This window comes from Schistocerca americana, chromosome 2, assembly GCF_021461395.2.
Source record: "Schistocerca americana isolate TAMUIC-IGC-003095 chromosome 2, iqSchAmer2.1, whole genome shotgun sequence".
NCBI lineage: Eukaryota > Metazoa > Arthropoda > Insecta > Orthoptera > Acrididae > Schistocerca > Schistocerca americana.
Genome location: NC_060120.1, coordinates 399,475,091 through 399,496,077, shown reverse-complemented (window position 1 = coordinate 399,496,077; position 20,987 = coordinate 399,475,091). Strand labels below are relative to the sequence as shown.

General features: G+C 39.9%; 1 protein-coding gene across 1 annotated transcript in view; it reads right to left on the bottom strand.

Annotated features, from left to right (window-relative positions):
• LOC124594754 (DNA-directed RNA polymerase III subunit RPC5) overlaps nucleotides 1-20,987 on the bottom strand; it is a 114,827-nt gene that overhangs the window by 77,186 nt on the left and 16,654 nt on the right. Inside the window, exons 2-3 of the mRNA XM_047133138.1 lie at nucleotides 7,906-8,007; nucleotides 1,268-1,440 (exon numbers count right to left, since the gene is read on the bottom strand). Of these exons, the coding sequence (XP_046989094.1) occupies nucleotides 1,268-1,440; nucleotides 7,906-8,007 (275 nt within the window). The remainder of the gene's footprint in view (nucleotides 1-1,267; nucleotides 1,441-7,905; nucleotides 8,008-20,987) is intronic.

The window sequence follows — 20,987 nt, the reverse complement described above, 5'->3', positions numbered from 1 at the left end:
ATTTATCTACAGACTAGTAAACCCACCCACCTATCCCCTTTCCCTGCTCTAACTCTAGTACTACACAGCCTTCTATTCCACAAACACACACCACAAGCCATTTTTACTTCCTCAACTTCATACCTTTTTCACTCCCCCCCCCCCCACCCCCTCCCCCCCACGACTGCACCTAAAAGTCCTACCCTCTCCTTACCACATCCATGCATGCTCCCACAAGCAGCACTTTACTTTCCCCCGTCCCTGCCCTGCTGTCTCTTCCCTCCCCGACCCAGCCTCCTCAATCCAATCACAAAAGGACTGCATCTTCCTTCAGGTGCAGTTGCTTGCAGTCTGGCCTCAGTGGCCAAAGACAGTGGTTTTGTGTGTGTGTGTGTGTGTGTGTGTGTGAGAGAGAGAGAGAGAGAGAGAGAGAGAGAGAGAGAGAGAGAGAGAGAGAGAGATGTGATGTGCTTGAGCGAATGTGTGTGTGTTTTTACTTTACAAGAAGGCCTTTTGGGCAAAAGCCTAAAAGTATAGCAGTCTCTTTATTGTGCCTGTGTACAACTGAACATCTTCCCTATATGGTGAGTAGCAATCTACCCTTTTCATAATACTGTCATCGTCTGATCCTGGATTTTTCCATTGTTTAATTTTTTTGCATATGATGTGTATTTTTTGAGATGTTTAGTTACTCCAAGCTAATGCAAAAATCTTGCGTGCTCTGCAAATCACTGCAAAGTGCATGGGGAGGATACATCCCATGAACCACATATTACAGTTTTTTGCCGTGCCATTTGCTTATGTAGGGTGGAAATAATGATTGCTTACAAGCCTCTGCATTAGCTACAATTAGTCTAAATATGTCTTTGTGGTCCCTATGGAAACAATACAAGGGTTGGAAGAGGCTGCAGTATAGTCATGAATTCCTCACTTAAAACTGGTTGTTGAAATTTTGTAACTAGAATTTCACATGATAGATGGTGTCAATCTTCAAACGTCCATACGTTCTGGTTTTTTAGCATCTCCTTGACACTCTCCCATAGGTCCAGAAAAATCCGTGATCATTCTTGCTGCCTTTCTTTGCACATTTCCAACATCCCCTATTTGTCATATTTCATATGGGTCCCACCTACTTCAGTGATACGTTATGAGCATTCACAGGAAAACAGCAACCAAATAAAAGACTTTCTTTTGCTTACTTTAAATCTGGAAGCCCTAAATCTCTGACTGAAGTTCATCATAATCATAAAATACTGTGCAATTGTAACAAGATAAAAAAACAACTCACCCTTGAAAATATTTAGGATCCTCCTGCTTTCGATTATCATGTTTCAAAGGTGCCTTGGACATTCCGTCCACATTCAGTGCTATCTGTTCTCCCTTGCTGGTGTCATAATTGGGATTGGAAGTGTCAAGCTCCAATTCAAGTTTAACCTCCTGATGTATTGGTTTGATGCAACTCTGTTAAGTTATGCAAGAAAAAAGAATTACAACGTATTCTATTGCAGATGTGCTTTAGTAATACACATTTCAATAAAATGTTGTTTATTGGAAAAAACTGCACTGCTTCTCAAAGCTATATCAAAAAAGATCATGAATTTTAGATCAGTTCTTCAGTAAGATATAATGATAGAGAAGAGAAAAAAAAGAAAAATGGAGTGAAAAGAAAGGCAGGAGAGAATATTTTAGGATCTTAGAGGTTACTAAAATAATGCTGTAGAGAAAATATTCAACACGTTACATTACTGACTGTGTATACAACAGAATGAACACAAAGAAAGGTGAAGAAAGACTAAATGGTGGGGTGTGGAAGGGATGGAGTGAGGAAGAGGGTGTGGGTATGAAAGGAGATGGGATGGAAGGTAGAGGGAGATGGAGAGGGGGGGGGGGGGTAAGGTAGAAGGCAATAAAAATGGAATGGAGGGGTACAGAAGCAGGGAAGAGATGAATTTATGAGCTGCTTTATCTCCCAGCTTCTATCTACAGACAATGTAAGGAAAAGATAGATTGATACTTACCATAAAGACGACACAGTAAGTTGCAGCCAGGCACAATTAAAAGACAGTTACACATTAGCTTTCAGCCACAGCCTTCATCAGAAAAAGAACACACACACACACACACACACACACACACACACACACACACACACGACCACCATCTCCAATAGTTTAATTCTTTAAAATTTTTTTAAAAAGTGACAACTCCCTCTCAAAAAATACTTTATCCTTCAATAATTGTAACTCCCTTCTTTGCTAATTACATGTAAATGTAAATAAATACACTCAGCATCAGCAATAAAGAAATATACACTAGTACAGACAATACGAAAAGAACTAATCCCTGCAACACTTTACACAACAGATCTCTGCAGCCACACATCATTTTCCACTATAAAACAGTCATAATGAAAAATTATTAGAAACAATCAAGTAACACAAAACCTCTTTCAAAATAATGGTGCCTGAAGTACAGCTCAAACTTGGCATCTTTAAACTATTCAATAGCCTCCTTGGTAGCAAACTATTTTGTTTGTTAGTGAGCGTCATCACTGTGACAACTAAATCTGGGACATGTTTTACACTTAGTGATAACACTGCATACGTACACACTCCTGGAATAAGTTTCATATGAAAATGAATGTATCTTTGGATTTAATAAAGTGTGATCCCGATGCATTTCCACTAAACTTATGATGCTTTCAATAATCCAGCACTTTCGCTAATCCAACACTCATATATGCACGGAATGGCCTGACTATCAAGAATCTAGTGTACATAAGAAGCTTTCTAAACAGGTAGATTCTAATGCATAAGAAATTCATAGTAAACTTTTGATCTTTCTGCGTTTTAATCTTGATATGACCGGAAGAAATACAAAACAAAACACTGACCAAAATATCATTTGATCTCCACCATCTTTCCGTGTACCTTCAGAAATTTATCAACATATTTGTAACAATACCACCATAACTAGTTCTAATAACTGTCCTTTATCTGACTGGATTCTGTAAATAAATCACTGCTTCTAATACAAGTTTTAAATTTGGAATTTCGTTTTATATGCTACATAGTCCCTGAAATCATTTTTCAAAGTTCTGGCAATACTGCAAAATGTTTTGTTGGTAAATAAAAAAAAAAAACAGTTGTAACTAAAGCAATGAAAGATACCTGCAAAATGTTTTGTTTGCTACCTGTCAGACAGAGAAAGTCTGTCATCTAAGTTAATGGTGAGTAGGTCCTAGCTTTCATTGTTGATCACACAGTGGCATTAACCATCTCACACATAGTCGTATGTACCACGCTGGGGAATCACATTACTTATGTCAAACCACAATGACTGAGCCTTTTGAATATTTCACACACTTTTCAGTTCAAAGATAAATTCATTGCATGGAACTGTGTTTTCATGTTTTCTCTATGCATGTCATGTGTGCTGCTTTCCAAATAAGTTTAATTACATCTAATTTAATTTTTTAATAATTATTTCTTTTGATTTCTTTTCCTTATGTAGGAAATCAGCCACACTTACAAATTAAAGGTGTTTTTGGACAAAATTCTTTATAGCTGACACACACACACACACACACACACACACACACACACACACAAAGAGAGATACTGTCACCCAAAGCTTATGTGCTTATTCCTTACAATCATTACAATGCAGATATCAACATTTAAGAAAGAAGAACATGAAATCTCTGGTTTCCAGAATCTGGTTGGTTCAAGAAAAATTCAACGTGAAATGATCCCTGAATCCCTCAACTGAAGAGAAATCTTAGTGCTGGTTTTAATAACATCAAATATGGCATCCATTTGTAACCAATGCAAGTAAGATGTATTACACTAAATATCCAACAACACACAACTCAGTTATAAGCAGTACTCCATGTATCCTGTTACTCCCTCTATTACCACATGGCTAACGCAGAGCTGGGTCACCACCAGTTGCAGGTTGCTTATTTATTGGCTCCCAGGGGGCATTAAAATTTAATTTTTAATGTTTCATATAATTATTAACCAAATTTAAAATACTGCCTCATTATACTCATTACTAATCTTATAGAAAAGGTTTAACACGGTAAGACAGGTATTGCAGGGACCTTATTCACACAGTATTTGAAAATAAAGATCACTGGTGACTTCCAACAAACCTTACAAATAATTCAAAGCTTTATGAATTTTTTGCTCACTGACAGCCCCTGCAAAATAATAAGAAGAGAAAAGTTTATGGCATAATACATATTTCCCCCCCATGAACCATGGACCTTGCCGTTGGTGGGGAGGCTTGCGTGCCTCAGCGATACAGATGGCCGTACCGTAGGTGCAACCACAACGGAGGGGTATCTGTTGAGAGGCCAGACAAACATGTGGTTCCTGAAGAGAGGCAGCAGCCTTTACAGTAGTTGCAGGGGCAACAGTCTGGATGATTGACTGATCTGGCCTTGTAACATTAACCAAAACGGCCTTGCTATGCTGGTACTGCGAACGGCTGAAAGCAAGGGGAAACTACACCCGTAATTTTTCCCGAGGACATGCAGCTTTACTGTATGATTAAATGATGATGGTGTCCTCTTGGGTAAAATATTCCGGAGGTAAAATAGTCCCCCATTTCCCCATTTGGATCTCCGGGCGGGGACTACTCAAGAGGACGTTGTTATCAGGAGAAAGAAAACTGGCATTCTACAGATCGGAGCGTGGAATGTCAGATCCCTTAATCGGGCAGGTAGGTTAGAAAATTTAAAAAGGGAAATGGATAGGTTAAAGTTAGATATAGTGGGAATTAGTGAAGTTCGGTGGCAGGAGGAACAAGACTTTTGGTCATGCCTACTACAGTAGTACAAGTTTATATGCCAACTAGCTCTGCAGATGATGAAGAAATTGATGAAATGTATGACGAGATAAAAGAAATTATTCAGGTAGTGAAGGGAGACGAAAATTTAATAGTCATGGGTGACTGGAATTCGTCAGTAGGAAAAGGAAGAGAAGGAAACATAGTAGGTGAATATGGATTGGGTGGAAGAAATGAAAGAGGAAGCCGCCTTGTAGAATTTTGCACAGAGCATAACTTAATCATAGCTAACACTTGGTTCAGGAATCATGAAAGAAGGTTGTATACCTGGAAGAATCCTGGAGATACTAAAAGGTATCAGATAGATTACATAATGGTAAGACAGAGATTTAGGAACCAGGTTTTAAATTGTAAGACATTTCCAGGGGCAGATGTGGATTCTGACCACAATCTATTGGTTATGAACTGCAGATTGAAACTGAAGAAACTGCAAAAAGGCGGGAATTTAAGGAGATGGGACTTGGATAAACTGAAAAAACCAGAGGTTGTAGAGAGTTTCAGGGAGAGCATAAGGGAACAATTGACAGGAATGGGGGAAAGAAATACAGTAGAAGAAGAATGGGTAGCTCTGAGGGATGAAGTAGTGAAGGCAGCAGAGGATCAAGTAGGTAAAAAGACAAGGGCTAATAGAAATCCTTGGGTAACAGAAGAAATATTGAATTTAATTGATGAAAGGAGAAAATATAAAAATGCCGTAAATGAAGCAGGCAAAAAGGAATACAAACATCTCAAAAATGAGATTGACAGGAAGTGCAAAATGGCTACGCAGGGATGGCTAGAGTACAAATGTAAGGATGTAGAGGCTTGTCTCACTAGGGGGTAAGATAGATACTGCCTACAGGAAAATTAAAGAGGCCTTTGGAGAGAAGAGAACCACTTGTATGAATATCAAGAGCTCAGATGGCAACCCAGTTCGAAGCAAAGAAAGGAAGGCAGAAAGGTGGAAGGAGTATATAGAGGGTCTATACCAGGGCGATGTACTTGAGGACAATATTATGGAAATGGAAGAGGATGTAGATGAAGATGAAATGGGAGATAAGAGACTGCGTGAAGAGTTTGACAGAGCACTGAAAGACCTGAGTCGAAACAAGGCCCCGGGAGTAGACAACATTCCATTAGAACTACTGATGGCCTTGGGAGAGTCAGTCATGACAAAACTCTACCATCTGGTGAGCAAGATGTATGAGACAGGTGAAATACCCACAGACTTCAAGAAGAATATAATAATTCCAATCCCAAAGAAAGCAGGTGTTGACAGATGTGAAAATTACCGAACTATCAGTTTAATAAGTCACAGCTGCAAAATACTAACGCGAATTCTTTACAGACGAATGGAAAAACTGGTAGAAGCGGACCTCAGGGAGGATCAGTTTGGATTCCGTAGAAATGTTGGATCACGTGAGGCAATACTAACCTTACGACTTATCTTAGAAGAAAGATTAAGAAAAGGCAAACCTACGTTTCTAGCATTTGTAGACTTAGAGAAAGCTTTTGACAACGTTAACTGGAATACTCTCTTTCAAATTCTGAAGGTGGCAGGATAAAATACAGGGAGCGAAAGGCTATTTACAATTTGTACAGAAACCAGATGGCAGTTATAAGAGTCGAGGGGCATGAAAGGGAAGCAGTGGTTGGGAAAGGAGTGAGACAGGGTTGTAGCCTCTCCCCGATGTTATTCAATCTGTATATTGAGCAAGCAGTAAAGGAAACAAAAGAAAAATTTGGAGTAGGTATTACAATTCATGGAGAAGAAGTAAAAACTTTGAGGTTTGCCGATGACATTGTAATTCTGTCAGACACAGCAAAGGACTTGGAAGAGCAGTTGAACGGAATGGACAGTGTCTTGAAAGGAGGTTATAAGATGAACATCAACAAAAGCAAAACGAGGATAATGGAATGTAGTCAAATTAAATCTGGTGATGCTGAGGGGATTAGATTAGGAAATGAGACACTTAAAGTAGTAAAGGAGTTTTGCTATTTAGGGAGTAAAATAACTGATAATGGTCGAAGTAGAGAGGATATAAAAAGTAGACTGGCAATGGCAAGGAAATCGTTTCTGAAGAAGAGAAATTTGTTAACATCGAGTATAGATTTAAGTGTCAGGAAGTCGTTTCTGAAAGTATTTGTATGGAGTGTAGCCATGTATGGAAGTGAAACATGGACAATAACCAGTTTGGACAAGAAGAGAATAGAAGTTTTCGAAATGTGGTGCTACAGAAGAATGCTGAAGATAAGGTGGGTAGATCACGTAACTAATGAGGAGGTATTGAATAGGATTGGGGAGAAGTTTGTGGCACAACTTGACTAGAAGAAGGGATCGGTTGGTAGGACATGTTTTGAGGCATCAAGGGATCACAAATTTAGCATTGGAGGGCAGCGTGGAGGGTAAAAATCGTAGAGGGAGACCAAGAGATGAATACACTAAGCAGATTCAGAAGGATGTAGGTTGCAGTAAGTACTGGGAGATGAAGAAGCTTGCACGGGATAGAGTAGCATGGAGAGCTGCATCAAACCAGTCTCAGGACTGAAGACCACAACAACAACATATTTCCTGTTCATGCAGTGAAACTTCAGCATGTGGCAATGACATTTTAATGAATTACTTCTTTACTACCAACTCTCTTTGCGCACATTTTACAAGCAGTATTGACATTTACTACTGAATGTACTTACAAAATTATATCACTGTATGACACACAATTCAGGGGATATGACGTCATACAAAAAAACTAGCTCTTGGTTAATACAGAGAAAATATTTACTGAACTATACTCATTCAGTGACTGATAATGAGGGCACTTAGAGTGTTCCAAGAAACATTGAATGTAATTTCTAACCTTTTCTTGCTTACAAGCTTAATGCCAAGTATTTAACACATTAACTCATTTGTCATGCAATCAGATATCTGAAGCTGTTTTATATGTGCAAGTTCGATTCTTTAACAAATTGGGGTTTGCTTTTGCAAACATAAAACCTGTGCTTCCTCACTGTGTTTCCTGAATCACATTTTTAATTTAATGGGATATTTCAATGGAAAATTAACAACTTAAATGATAAATATATGGCTCTTACCTGTATAACATTTGCTCCATCATACCCAATTGATGACTTTTTGATTGGGTACTGAAAAAGAAATAACTTCTCTGCCAATGTCCGTGAAAGATATACTGGAATCTGCAAACACAGATAAAAATATTACTCCAACAGCAGCACAATAAACTGTTAAAATAGCACTGTAAAAAATATACAACTAAAATGTTAAACTAAGAGCATGAACAGTAAAACCTGAGAATATTCATACATTTGAGTCACAAAATAAACATATGTTACAACCATGACTCTAGTAATACACTGCAGAAAATATGTGGTTATACTACATTTAAATTCTGCTTGTCTGCCAGACCTCTCTCTGCTGAAGAGTACTTCTACTATTTATTGGTATTTTCTTTGAATGATCCATCAACAGGCTCTTCACTTCCTGAATAACATTTACCAATGTCATTACCAAATATGTCATTGTTATTTGTTTCTTCAGTCCTTTTCTTCAAACACGTAAACCTATATATAATATAGAACTTGTAAATGAAGTCTGGCTGCAGAGTGACAGAACTAATAAAATGATCAAAATAAAAATGACCAAAGCATTAGCATCATGTGAAGAGATGGAGACAGAGGAATGGGATAAAACAGCAAATATATATATATATATACAAAAAGATGAGGTGACTTACCGAACGAAAGCGCTGGCAGGTCGATAGACACACAAACAACCACAAACATACACACAAAATTCAAGCTTTCGCAACAAACTGTTGCCTCATCAGGAAAGAGGGAAGGAGAGGGGAAGACGAAAGGAAGTGGGTTTTAAGGGAGAGGGTAAGGAGTCATTCCAATCCCGGGAGCGGAAAGACTTACCTTAGGGGGAAAAAAGGACGGGTATACACTCGCACACACACACATATCCAGACACACAAACGAACACAAACATACACACGAAATTCAAGCTTTCGCAACAAACTGTTGCCTCATCAGGAAAGAGGGAAGGAGAGGGAAAGACGAAAGGATGTGGGTTTTAAGGGAGAGGGTAAGGAGTCATTCCAATCCCGGGAGCGGAAAGACTTACCTTAGGGGGAAAAAAGGACAGGTATACACTCGCGCGCACACACACACACACACACACACACACACACACACACACATATCCGTCTGCACATACACAGACTCAAGCAGACTTTGCCTTTACAAATGTCTGCTATGAATGAGCGTGGTCCAGTAAACTCATCATGGAATCATGGTGCCACATCAAATATTAATGATAACATTTGTTCAGTATCAAGATGTACACTAAGCCTTTGCCTTTACAAATGTCTGCTTGTGTCTGTGTATGTGCAGACGGATATATGTGTGTGTGTGTGTGTGTGTGTGTGTGTGTGTGTGTGTGTGTGTGTGTGTGTGTGTGTGTGCGCGCGCGAGTGTATACCTGTCCTTTTTCCCCCCTAAGGTAAGTCTCTCCGCTCCCAGGATTGGTATGACTCCTTACCCTCTCCCTTAAAACCCACATCCTTTCGTCTTTCCGTCTCCTTCCCTCTTTCCTGATGAGGCAACAGTTTGTTGCGAAAGCTTGAACTTCGTGTGTATGTTTGTGTTTGTCTGTGTGTCTATCGACCTGCCAGTACTTTCGTTCGGTAAGTCACATCATCTGTGTTTATATATATATATATATATATATATATATATTTCGTCTTGGCATTGAAGACCCTCTCTTATAGCTAACCAGCTATTTAGCAAGTTGACATTACAACAAAAGTAACACATGAACAGCACACAATAATAATAATAATAATAATAATAATAATAATGGTGATAGGCATGATAATGGGTAAACAGTATTTTAGAAATGTAAGTGTAATTAATAGTTCATTCAAATAATGGAAAATCCAGGATGGAATATAACAATATACGAGGCATGTTTTTTAAGTAAGTACCGTTCTGAAATTAAAAAAAGACGTGCTAAGATATCTCAATAATTTTATTTTTACATGATGCCTTGTAATGAGACAATCAATGCAGAGGCTTACTGTAGGACATTGCACAATCTGCACCATTCAATTCAGAACAAAAGACATGGCAAGTTGAGCAAAGGCATCATTTTGCTGCAAGACAATGCCCGTCCGCATGTGGTGAATCAGACCAAAGATCTCATCATATCTTTTCAATGGAAAACTCTAGGTCATCCTCCATACAGCCCTGATCTTGCGCCCAGTGACTACCATCTGTTCCTGCACTTGAAGAAACACCTGGGCGGTCAGCGTCTTCAAGACGACAACGAAGTCAAAACAGTGGTGATGCAGTGGTTAACAAGTCATGTGCAGACTTCTATGAGGAGGGTATACAAAAACTGGTACAATGTTATGACAAGTGCCTCAATATTGAAGGAAATTATGTAGAAAAGTAGATTACGTTACAGGCTTTCATGCAAAAATAAAATTATTGAGATATCTTAGCACGTCTTTTTTTAATTTCAAAACGGTACTTACTTAAAAAACACGCCTCATATGAAAATTATAGTTGCTGCTCACTATATAGCAAAAATGCTGAGTCACAGATAGGCACAACAAAAAGACTGTCAGAATGCAAGATTTTGGCTAACAAGGCCTTCAGCGGAAATAGACAACATACACATACACTCACACAAACAACTCACATACACATGCCCACAGTCTCTGACTGCTGACCCCAGACTGCAAGCAGCAGCATGTGATGGGAGAAGCAACTGGGTGGTAGGTGAATGGTGGATGCTGGAGCAAGGATGGGGAGGGATAACAGGGTAGGAGTGGGGGACAGTAAAGTGCTGCTTGTGTGAGTATTCAGGGGTGTGGTGGAGAGAAGGTAGCGCAGCTAGTTGCGTTCAGGAAATTAGACAGAGGAGGGGGGGGGGGGGTAGCAGAAAAGGAGAGAATAAAAAGCCTGTGGGTATGTTGGTGGAATAAAGGGCTGTGTAGTGCTGGAATGGGAAAAGGGAAGGGCTACGGGGCTAAGGACATTGACTAACAAAGGTTGAGACCAGGAGAGTTATGGGAATGTAGGATATATTGCTTCCCCCCTGTGCAATTCAGAAAAGCTGGTGTTGGTGGGAAGGATCCAGATGGCACAGGCTTGAAGCAGTTATTGAAATGAAGAATGTGCAAGCTCAGCAACTGCGTGGGCCAGCTGTTTCTTGGCCAGTTTGTTGGTGGCCACACATGTGGACAGCTCCAGTCCTGGATGGCACTGAGTCACAAGGGGAATTCTTTCCTGTGGCTAGATGGTTGTAATGCCCACATAGAACGAAGCAGAGTGATTGCAGCTTAGCTTGTAGACCACATGACTGGTTACACAGGTAGCCCTGCCTTTGATGGGATACGTGATGCTTGTGACTGTACTGGTGTATATGATTGTGGGAGGATGTATGGGACAGGGATATGAGGCAAGGGGTTGGGAACAGAGGTTGTGTACAGATGGATGAGCGTATTGTGTAGGTTCAGCAGGCAGCAGTATAACACTGTGGGAGGGGTTGGAAGAATAGTGGGTAGGGCATTCCTCATTTCAGGGCACAACGAGAGGTAGTCGAAACGCTGGAGGAGAATGTGATTCAGTTGCTCCAGTCCTGGGTGGTAATGAGTTATGAGGGGAATGGGCCAGATGGTGGGACTTTGGAAGGTGGTAGGAGAGTGGAAAGATAAGGCACGAAAGATTTGTTTCTGTCCAAGGCTGGTAGGATAATTACGGTCAGTGAAGGCTTCAGTGAGACACTTCGTATATTTTGAGATGGACCACTTGTCATTACACATGCGGTGGCCATGGTTGGTTAGGCTGTATGGAAGGGACTTCGTGGTACGGAATGGGTGGCTATGGGCACGCACGTGGCACCATCCTATGCCAACCTATCCATGGGCCACCTAGAAGAATCCTTCCAAAACAACGAGAATCCCAAACCCCTCACCTGGTTCAATTTCACTCATGATATCTTAGTGATCTGGATCAAAGGTGACGACATCCTACCCACATTCCTCCAGAACCTCAATATCTTCTCCTCCATATGCATCACACGGTCCTGCTCATCCCAACAAGCCACCTTCCTCGATGTTGACCTCCACCTCAAGGATGTCTACATTGGTACCCCCATCCATATCAAAATAACCAACTATCAGCAATATCTCTATTTCGACAGCTGCCACCCATTCCATACCAAGAAATCCCTTCCATACAGCCCAGTTACCTGTGCCCGACACAACTGTAGTGAAGAGTAGTCCCTCTCGTAATATGCCAGGGTCTCACTGAGGCTTTCGCAGACTGTATTTACTCTCCCGACCTTGTACAAAAACAGATCTCCCATGCCTTATCACTCCAGTCACCCACCACCTCCCAAAGTACCACCATCCACCCACACAGGAGCACTCCCCTTGTGACTCAGTACCACACAGAGCTGGAGAAACTGAAACACATTCTCTCACCATACCCTGAAAAGAGGAATGTCCTACAGCGCCTAGCTGCCCTATCCTCTATCCACCTCATTCCTGTATGCTCCCACAAACAGCATTGTCCCCAGAACTGATATGGCTGGGCTGGGGCTGGGCTGTTTTGAGGGAAGAGACCAAACTGCGAGGTCATCGGTTTAGGAAAGGACGGGGAAGGAAGTCGGCCGTGCCCTTTCAAAGGAACCATCTCGGCATTTGCCTGGAGCGATTTAGGGAAATCACGGAAAACCTAAATCAGGATGGCCGGACGCGGGATTGAACCGTCGTCCTCCCGAATGCGAGTCCAGTGTGCTAACCACTGCGCCACCTCGCTCGGTTAACTGATATGGCTCTTTGGATGTGAATCGAGTGGAAGGACTGAACTAGAGACTTTGAAGGTTCTGCGACAAGCGAGGCTGTGACTTCTTTGACTTGTGCAACACGGTTGAAAACTGTAGGGTCGCTCTAAATGGGTCAGGGGTGCACTACATATCAGAGGCTGCTACCCAGGTAGCTGACAATGTTTGGGATGCACACAAGAGCTTTTTTAGTTTATGTGACTCTCCAGTCAATTCAGATACACTATGTGATCAAAAGTATCTGGACACCTGGCTGAAAATAACTTACAAGTTTGTGGCGCCCTTCGTCACTAATGCTGGAATCCAATATGGTGTTGGCCCACCGTTAGCCTTGATGACAGCTTCCACTCTCACAAGCATACGTTCAGTCAGGTACTGGAAGGTTTCTTGGGGAATGGCAGCCCATTTTTCATGGAGTGCTGCACTAAGGAGAGGTATCGATGTCAGTCAGTGAGGCCTGGCACGAAGTTGGCATTCCAAAACATTCCAAAGGTGTTATTTAGGATACAAGTCAGGACTATGTGCAGGCCAGTCCATTACAGGGACGTTATTGATGTGTAACCACTCCACCACAGGATGTGCATTATGAAGAGGTGGGCGATTGTGTTGCAATCGCCATTCCCAAATTGCTCTTCAACAGTGGGAAGCAAGAAGGTGCTTGAAACATCAATGTAGACTTGTGTTGTGATAGTGCCACACAAAACAAAAAGGGGTGTAAACCCCCTCCATGAAAAACACGGCCACACCATTTCATCACCGCTTCGAAATTTTACTGTTGGCACTACACACGCTGACAGATGACGTTCACTGGGCATTCACCATACCCGCACCCTGCCATCAGATTGCCACACTGCGTACTGTGATCAACACAATGTTTTTCCACTGTTCAATCGTCCAATGTTTATGCTCCCTACACCAAGCAAGGTGTCGTTTGGCATTTGTTGGCATGATGTGTGGCTTATGAGCAGCCACTCGACCATGAAATCCAAGTTTTCTCACCTCCCGCCTAACTGTCATAGTACTTGCAGTGGATCCTGTCACAGTTTGGAATTCCTGTGTGATGGTCTAGATAGATGATTACACATTACGACCCTCTTCAACTGTTGGCAGTCTCTATCAGTCAACAGATGAGACCAGTCTGTACGTTTTTGTGCTGTATGTGTCCCTTCACATTTCCACTTCACTATCACATTGGAAACAGTAGACCTAGGCATGTTTAGGAGAGTGCAAATCTTGTGTACAGACAAATGACACAAGTGACACCAATCACCTGACCACGTTTGAAGTCATGAGTTCTGTGGAGTGCCCCATTCTGCTCTCTCACTACTGCTCTGTGACTACTGAAGTCGCTGACATGGAGTACCTGGCAGTAGGTGGCAGCACAATGCACCTAATACGAAAAACATATGTTTTTTGGGTATCCAGAAACTTTCGATCACGTAGTGTAACAATAGCTGTAGGAAACCCAGAAATATCAGTGTAAATCAAATTAAATGCCTCCCATTGGTGAGAGTATTAAAATCCTAATAGTTAACTACCGAAGCATTCACATCAAAGTGCCAGAGTTTGAAGCGCTCATGAAAAGCAGTGTAGCTCACATAATACTAGGAACAGAAATCTGGTTGAAACTTGAAATTGACAGCAGTGAGATTTTTGGGGAAAATTTAAGTGTATATTGAAATGACAGGCAAATGAGAAATGATCGCAGTATATTTGTCGCAGTAGAAAAGACAAATTACAGTCTTGTTAGTGGTCAGCGTGATAAAGATAGTCTGCATTACTAAATGCCTTCTTTGAAAACTACCTAGAACAGATAGTTATGAACCTCACTCCTGATGGAAATATATTGGATCTAATGTCAGCAAACGCACCAGACCTCTCTGAGAATGTCCTTATCAAAACTGTTGTCAGTGATCATGACGCAGTTTGGAACATTGATTACTAAAGAACAAAGGATATTAAACAAGCAGAACGGTATATATGTTCCTTAAACTAGATAAAAAAAATCAGCAGTGTCATGCCTCAATGAGAAACAAAACATTCAGCACAGGCAAAGAGCACATAGCGAACTATGGCTCAGGTTTAATGAGTGATGACTTCAATGAATATTGTCAAATGATGTCTCACAAAATCCAAAGAAATTCTGGTCATATGCAAAGGCTGTTAGGTGAAATCGTTAAAATTGAACAAAGCACCAGAGCCCGGTGCAATCCCTGTCAGGTTCTATACCAAATTTGCAGCTGAGTTTGCCCCTCTTCTGACTATAATCTATTGTAGATCCCTCAAACAAAAAACTGTGCCCAGTCCTTGGAAAAAAGCACAGGTCACACATGACTACAAAAAGGCTAGCAGAAGTGATCCACCAAACTACTGTCTAATATTCTAGACAACGATTTGTTGTTGGATCTTGGAACATATTCTGAGCTCAAACATAATGAGGTCTTTTGAACAGAATGACCTCCCCAATCCCAATTAGTTTGGATTCTGAAGTTAAACCCAATTTGTACTTTTCTCAGATGACATACTGAGTTTTGGATCAAGACAGTCAGGTAGGTTTCCTGATTAGGTATTTGACTCAGTGCCACACCTACGCTTATTGTCAAAAGTACAACTATATGGCGTGTCGAGATAAATTTGTGACTGGACTGAGGACTTTTTGGTAAGGAGGATGCAGCATGTTATCTTGGTTGGACAGTCAATGTCAGATGTAGAAGTAACTTCATGTGTGCCCCAGGCAAGTGGTTGGGATCATTGCTGTTCATGTTGTACATTAATGACCTTGCAGACAATATTAATAGTAAAATTAGGCTTTTGCAGATGATGCAGTTATCTATAATTAAGTACTATCTGAGAGAAGCTACATAAATATTCAGTCAGATCTTGATAACATTTCAAAGTGGTGCAAAGATCGACAACTTGCTTTCAATGTCCAGAAATGTAAAATTGTGCATTTTACAAAGTGAAAAATGTAATATCAATGAGTAACTGTTGGAATCGGCCAAATCGTACAAATACCTGGGTGTAACACTTTGTAGGTATATGAAATGGAATGACTGTATATGCTCAGTCATGGGGGTAAGGAAGGTGGCAGACTTGGGTTTATTGGTAGAATGCTGGGGAAGTGCAATCAATCTACCATGGACATTGCTTAAAAATCAATCCTTTGACTGGTTCTAGAATATTGCTTAAGTGTACCAAATAGGAGTAACAGGGATACTAAATGTATATAGAGAAGGGCAGTACAAAACGACAAGGTTTATTTGATCCACAGAAAATTGTCACAGAGATACTGAAGGAAATGAACTAAATACTCTTGAAGATAGACGTAAATTATACCAAGACGATAAAGTTTCAAGAACTGGTTAAATGATGACTCTAGAAATGTACTACACTATCCTAATTATTGCTCAAATAGGGACTATGAGGATAAGAGTAGAATAATTACTGCATGTACAGAGGCATTCAAACAATCATTCTTCCCATGTTCCATTCATGAATGGAATGGGACGAAACCCTAATAACTGGTACAATGGGACATACCCTCCGCCATGCATCTCACAGTGCATTGCAGAGTATAGATGTAGATGTACATTCAGCATGAGCACAGTCTGGATTAGCGTTACCTTCATTTTGGATGGAAATACTTTCCTATTATGCAATAACCTTTTATTAGTTTTTGGTTGGTTAATTGGATATTGCCAAGGAGCAGAGGAGGAACTGTTTCACGAAAATATTCACTAATCAATTGTCAATAGTATATGAGGATGATCTGTAACTTCTTCAGGTTTAGTACAATACACAGGTTTAGTGTACATCTTGATACTGAACAAATGTCATCATTAATATTTGATGTGGCACCATGATTCCATGATGAGTTTACTGAACCACACTCATTGATAGCAGCTTTTTTTAAGGTAGTCGCTGAACTACGGTATTGCACTGTTTGAGAAATTTAGCAGTTTCATTTCCGAATAAATATATTAAAATCAACATTATGAAAAGCCTTGTGCAGAAATCCAGCACTTTCTAGATGGGCACTTTACATCCATCTACAGCATATCTGATGTCATAAGTTGCTGTGCAAATGATGTTTCTGGAAGTCTGAATGAACTTTATCAAAGTTTTAAAGTATTCCATCAGCTGCTCATGAACACTGTGCTATAAGCCTTCAGATACTGGGTTAACCCTCCCGTTATCAAGCTTTTTCACACCTCTATTTTACCAAGCGGGGTATTTGGACTACCCCAAAAGGGTTTTGTGTTTTATTGTAATATTTGTTCTCAGATTTCATTATTTCCATTTAATGGGTTTATTTAGTATTGAAAAACAGCTTTTCAGATTATTAAAAGTATTTAATCAGATCACAGATACAAAGTACAAAAAAATTTTTATGCCTTTCAGTAAATTCAGTACTCAACGAACAGAAAATAAATAATCTATGTACCTCAACAGTCACTGCAGTAAAATAACACAAGACTTTTTCAATTTTTCAGTCAAGTACATTTTTGCACTGCATGCACTTCACAGTAACAGTTTCTTCTCTGTGTATATTACAAACAGGTTTCTTGCACATTACACAACAGAATCTTGTTTTCCGATCTTTGTTTCTCTTGCAATCTTGACATCGTTGTGGCATTGGTAACTTGGAACACTGGGTCTGAATCACTGCTGTAGGAATTGCAATACCACAAGCTTTCAGTGCATCTTTATGAAGACCAATGATATTTTTGGCTTTATCTTCCACGTTGCCTTTGCTGGGTCCAAATGCCAGTTCAGTCGTGAAGAGTTTACGTCGGCTTCAGTTATTCTTCTGCCATTCAGGAAATCTTTGAGTGTATAGAATATATGCATTCAGTGCTGCAGCATCTATCATTTCCATAAGATTCTTAGTGACCATCACCTCGTTTCTCTAACACAACTGTATTCTCTTGTCATTTTGTCCCCATTATCTACAGCACCTTTGGTTTTGTTGTAGTGCAGTATGATTTTGGGTTTGTGTTCACTTTCTTCACCACTCACTTGTCTCTCATTATGCTGAGTAAGAGAGTAGTATTACTGCCTCTCCCTTCTTTGGAACATAGGAAACTAGGGTCAAGTCATTTGCGAAACCGAACATTGAACAGTGAACGTCTCTCTTTCTGTTTGGCAAGAATTCCTTCGGAATCACGCTAGGTACCAACCAATGTGGTGTTTCGTTTTAGTAGTTCAACACCCAATGGGAAACTGGTGAAAAAATTATCAGTTGTTACACCATGAGCGTTATTAAGAAATAGTTCCATCAGATCCAAAACAACTCTCTGTCCTTGATTCACTTCCAGAGTATTGTCCACCATTCCCGTGTAAATTTGGATCCGTAATAAGTAAGATGTCTTCACATCAGCACAAACCCAAATTTTAATGCCATACTTGCCAGGCTTGCTCTTCATATAAACCCTAAAAGGGCAGTTTCCTCGGTACGCTGCTAATCTTTCATCAATAGTCACATATTCATAAGGATAGAAGATCTTGCACAAATTAGATTGAAATTTGTCGAACACTACCCTGATGGATTGTAGCTTGTGTCTCTGTTGTCAAATCGCAAGAATTTCAGTATAGTTAAAAATCGGTTTCTTGACATGGCAGCAGAAAAGAATGGTTGCGTTACCTTCCCACAGATCGGAAGCACTAGTGTGATGTCCATGAGTTCGACCAGCTCCTATTGGAAATGCTAATACAGCGTACACTTCAGTTGCATTTATATCTCTCCATGTCATTTTGTTCAAAGAATGAGCTGCATTCCACAAAGAAATTACTCGTTTGGCTTTCCTGTTCATTTCTTCTGCAATGATGCTCACGATTTCCGGTGAGATAAATAATAAAAATGACTCTGTTATTGTGTTGATTGTTTTTCCATCATTCACTGGGCCAGGTGTTACATTCAAAATGTTGCGACGTCAACGCCGCCCACCTTTTGGTGGTTCACTAGTAAATTGTAGTCCACTTCTAGAAACAAACAAATCTCCAGTGTCTTTGTTGTCTTCTTCTTCTTCTTCTTCTTCTACTTGTTCACTTGAATGTGTAGTGCCTTCTGATATTTCATCATCAGCTTCATCTGATGCTATGACAGGGTCTTTGTCAAGAGGTTCCACACATTCATTCAGTTCATTATCAATGTCCCATTCATTTTCATCGTCACTGACATCAGAATTGTATAGAATTTCCATGATCTCTTCACTAGAAAGTCCTTTGTACATCCTTACTTGTAGATGAAATACTGACTCGTGTAATGTCAGCTTAACGGTGAACGTCAACTTCAACTCAACAATAGTAACCAGCAACAATAACAAACATTGGATCTATGGCAAAACTCAACAAAGAAGATGAATGACAGATATATTTCCCAAAATCTTCTTTTTCTACAAATAAGAAAATAAGACGTTTCATACCAAGTGGGGTAGTCTCACAATACCACCAATAAATGACGTGAATAACAATGATAACGCCAAAAAAATTAGATAGCCATGAGTGTGAATTCAAAGTTAATCATTTTAGTACAAAGTCATGAAACCACAGGCATGTGGCCCTTCGGGTAACATTATTATAGGGAAAAAATCAACCTGGGGTAGTCAGAATACCCTGCTTGGTAATGCGAGTGTTAATATGCTTTCTGGACTAAAGTTAATTGGTGATTTTGTGTTATCATTGAATATTGGTCAAATTAAGTTTTGTTTGCACTCTGTAGGACATGGACCTTTAGCAAGAGAGACTGAAGATATCTGTATGTGCTGCAATAATAATATAGACAACATTTTTTAATCATACTTATACTCACTCCAGCATTACCTACTGCCTCAGAAGAGATTTTTCTGATTGCTTTACACAAAGCACATTACACAATGTGCAATTAGAGACACAAAAAGAGAGAGAGAGAGAGAGAGAGAGAGAGAGAGAGAGAGAAACCAGCTGATATGATGATGGTATATTGTTGCTGATTACTGAACACTGATATGGTCGGGAAAACGTTGTTTAATTCATCTGCAGACTTTTAAAAAATAGTATCAGACTTCGTTTTTCCTATGCTGAAACTGCACAGTTTTTTCAACGGTGCTGCAGGATTCGACTTGCTGCATACAACGAAACGGGCAAGCCTGATTTTCCTTAAATTTATTCAGCTGTTTTGAGTATACTTAATAAAGTTCAGTTATCAGATCTTACTTAAGTCCTTCAGGTGCAGAGTACTGTTTATTCATTTCCTGGTGTAGTTCCATAGTCAGCCATGGAGTGAGGCTCTCTTTACTTTCACTGAATACTGAGGGGAATTTTGCTAATAATATTTCAGAATCTGTGAATAAATGTCCAGACTTCTTTGCCTAATGTTGGTTCATTGCTTATATTGTGCCAAGATATACCGAAATAGTGATTTTACAGCTTATTGATAGCATATTTCAAGAGAAACCAAACAAGGCAATAAAGTGGAAAATAAATTGTAACTAATGACACACAAAAACTGTCTTTATGTAGAAGTTTCTCAAAAAATGTCTATTTATTTATATTTGTTTACATGTCAAGTTCCGTAGGACCAAATTGATGAGCAAACCTCCAAGGTCATGGAACATGTCAGTACATGAAATTACAAAATAAAAATAATAACAGATAAAAATAAAATGTTTATGAACCCCAAAAAAGTCAAGCCGTAAGTTTAAGTAAACACAATCAACAATATAATATAAGAATCAGCTTAATTTTGCAAGGAACTCCTCAACAGAACAGGAGTGACCCATGAGGAATCTCTTCAGTCTCAATTTGAAAGTGCGTGGATTACTGCTACGATTTTTGAATTCTTGTGGTGGCTTACTGCAAATGGATGCAGCAGTATATTGCTCACCTTTCTGCACAAGAGTTAAGGAAGTTCGATCCAAATGCTGGTTGGATTTCTGCTGAATATTAACTCAGTGAAAGCTGCTTATTCTTGGGAATAAGCTGATATCGTTAACAAGAAATGACAGTAAAGAAATACAAGAGAAGGAAAGTTGCTACTCACCATATAGCGGAGATGCTGAGTTGTGATGGGCACAATAAAAAGATTCACACAACCATAGCTTTCAGCCATTAAGGCCTTTGTCAGCAGTAGACACACATACACACATGTGCACACACACACTCATGCAAAGAGTGTAGTTTCAGCTCTCTGAGACTGCAGACTGTGTGTGTGTGTGTGTGTGTGTGTGTGTGTGTGTGTGTGTGTGTGCGCGCGTACTGCTGACAAAGGCCTTAACGGCCGAAAGCTATGATTGTGTGAATCTTTTTATTGTGCCTATCG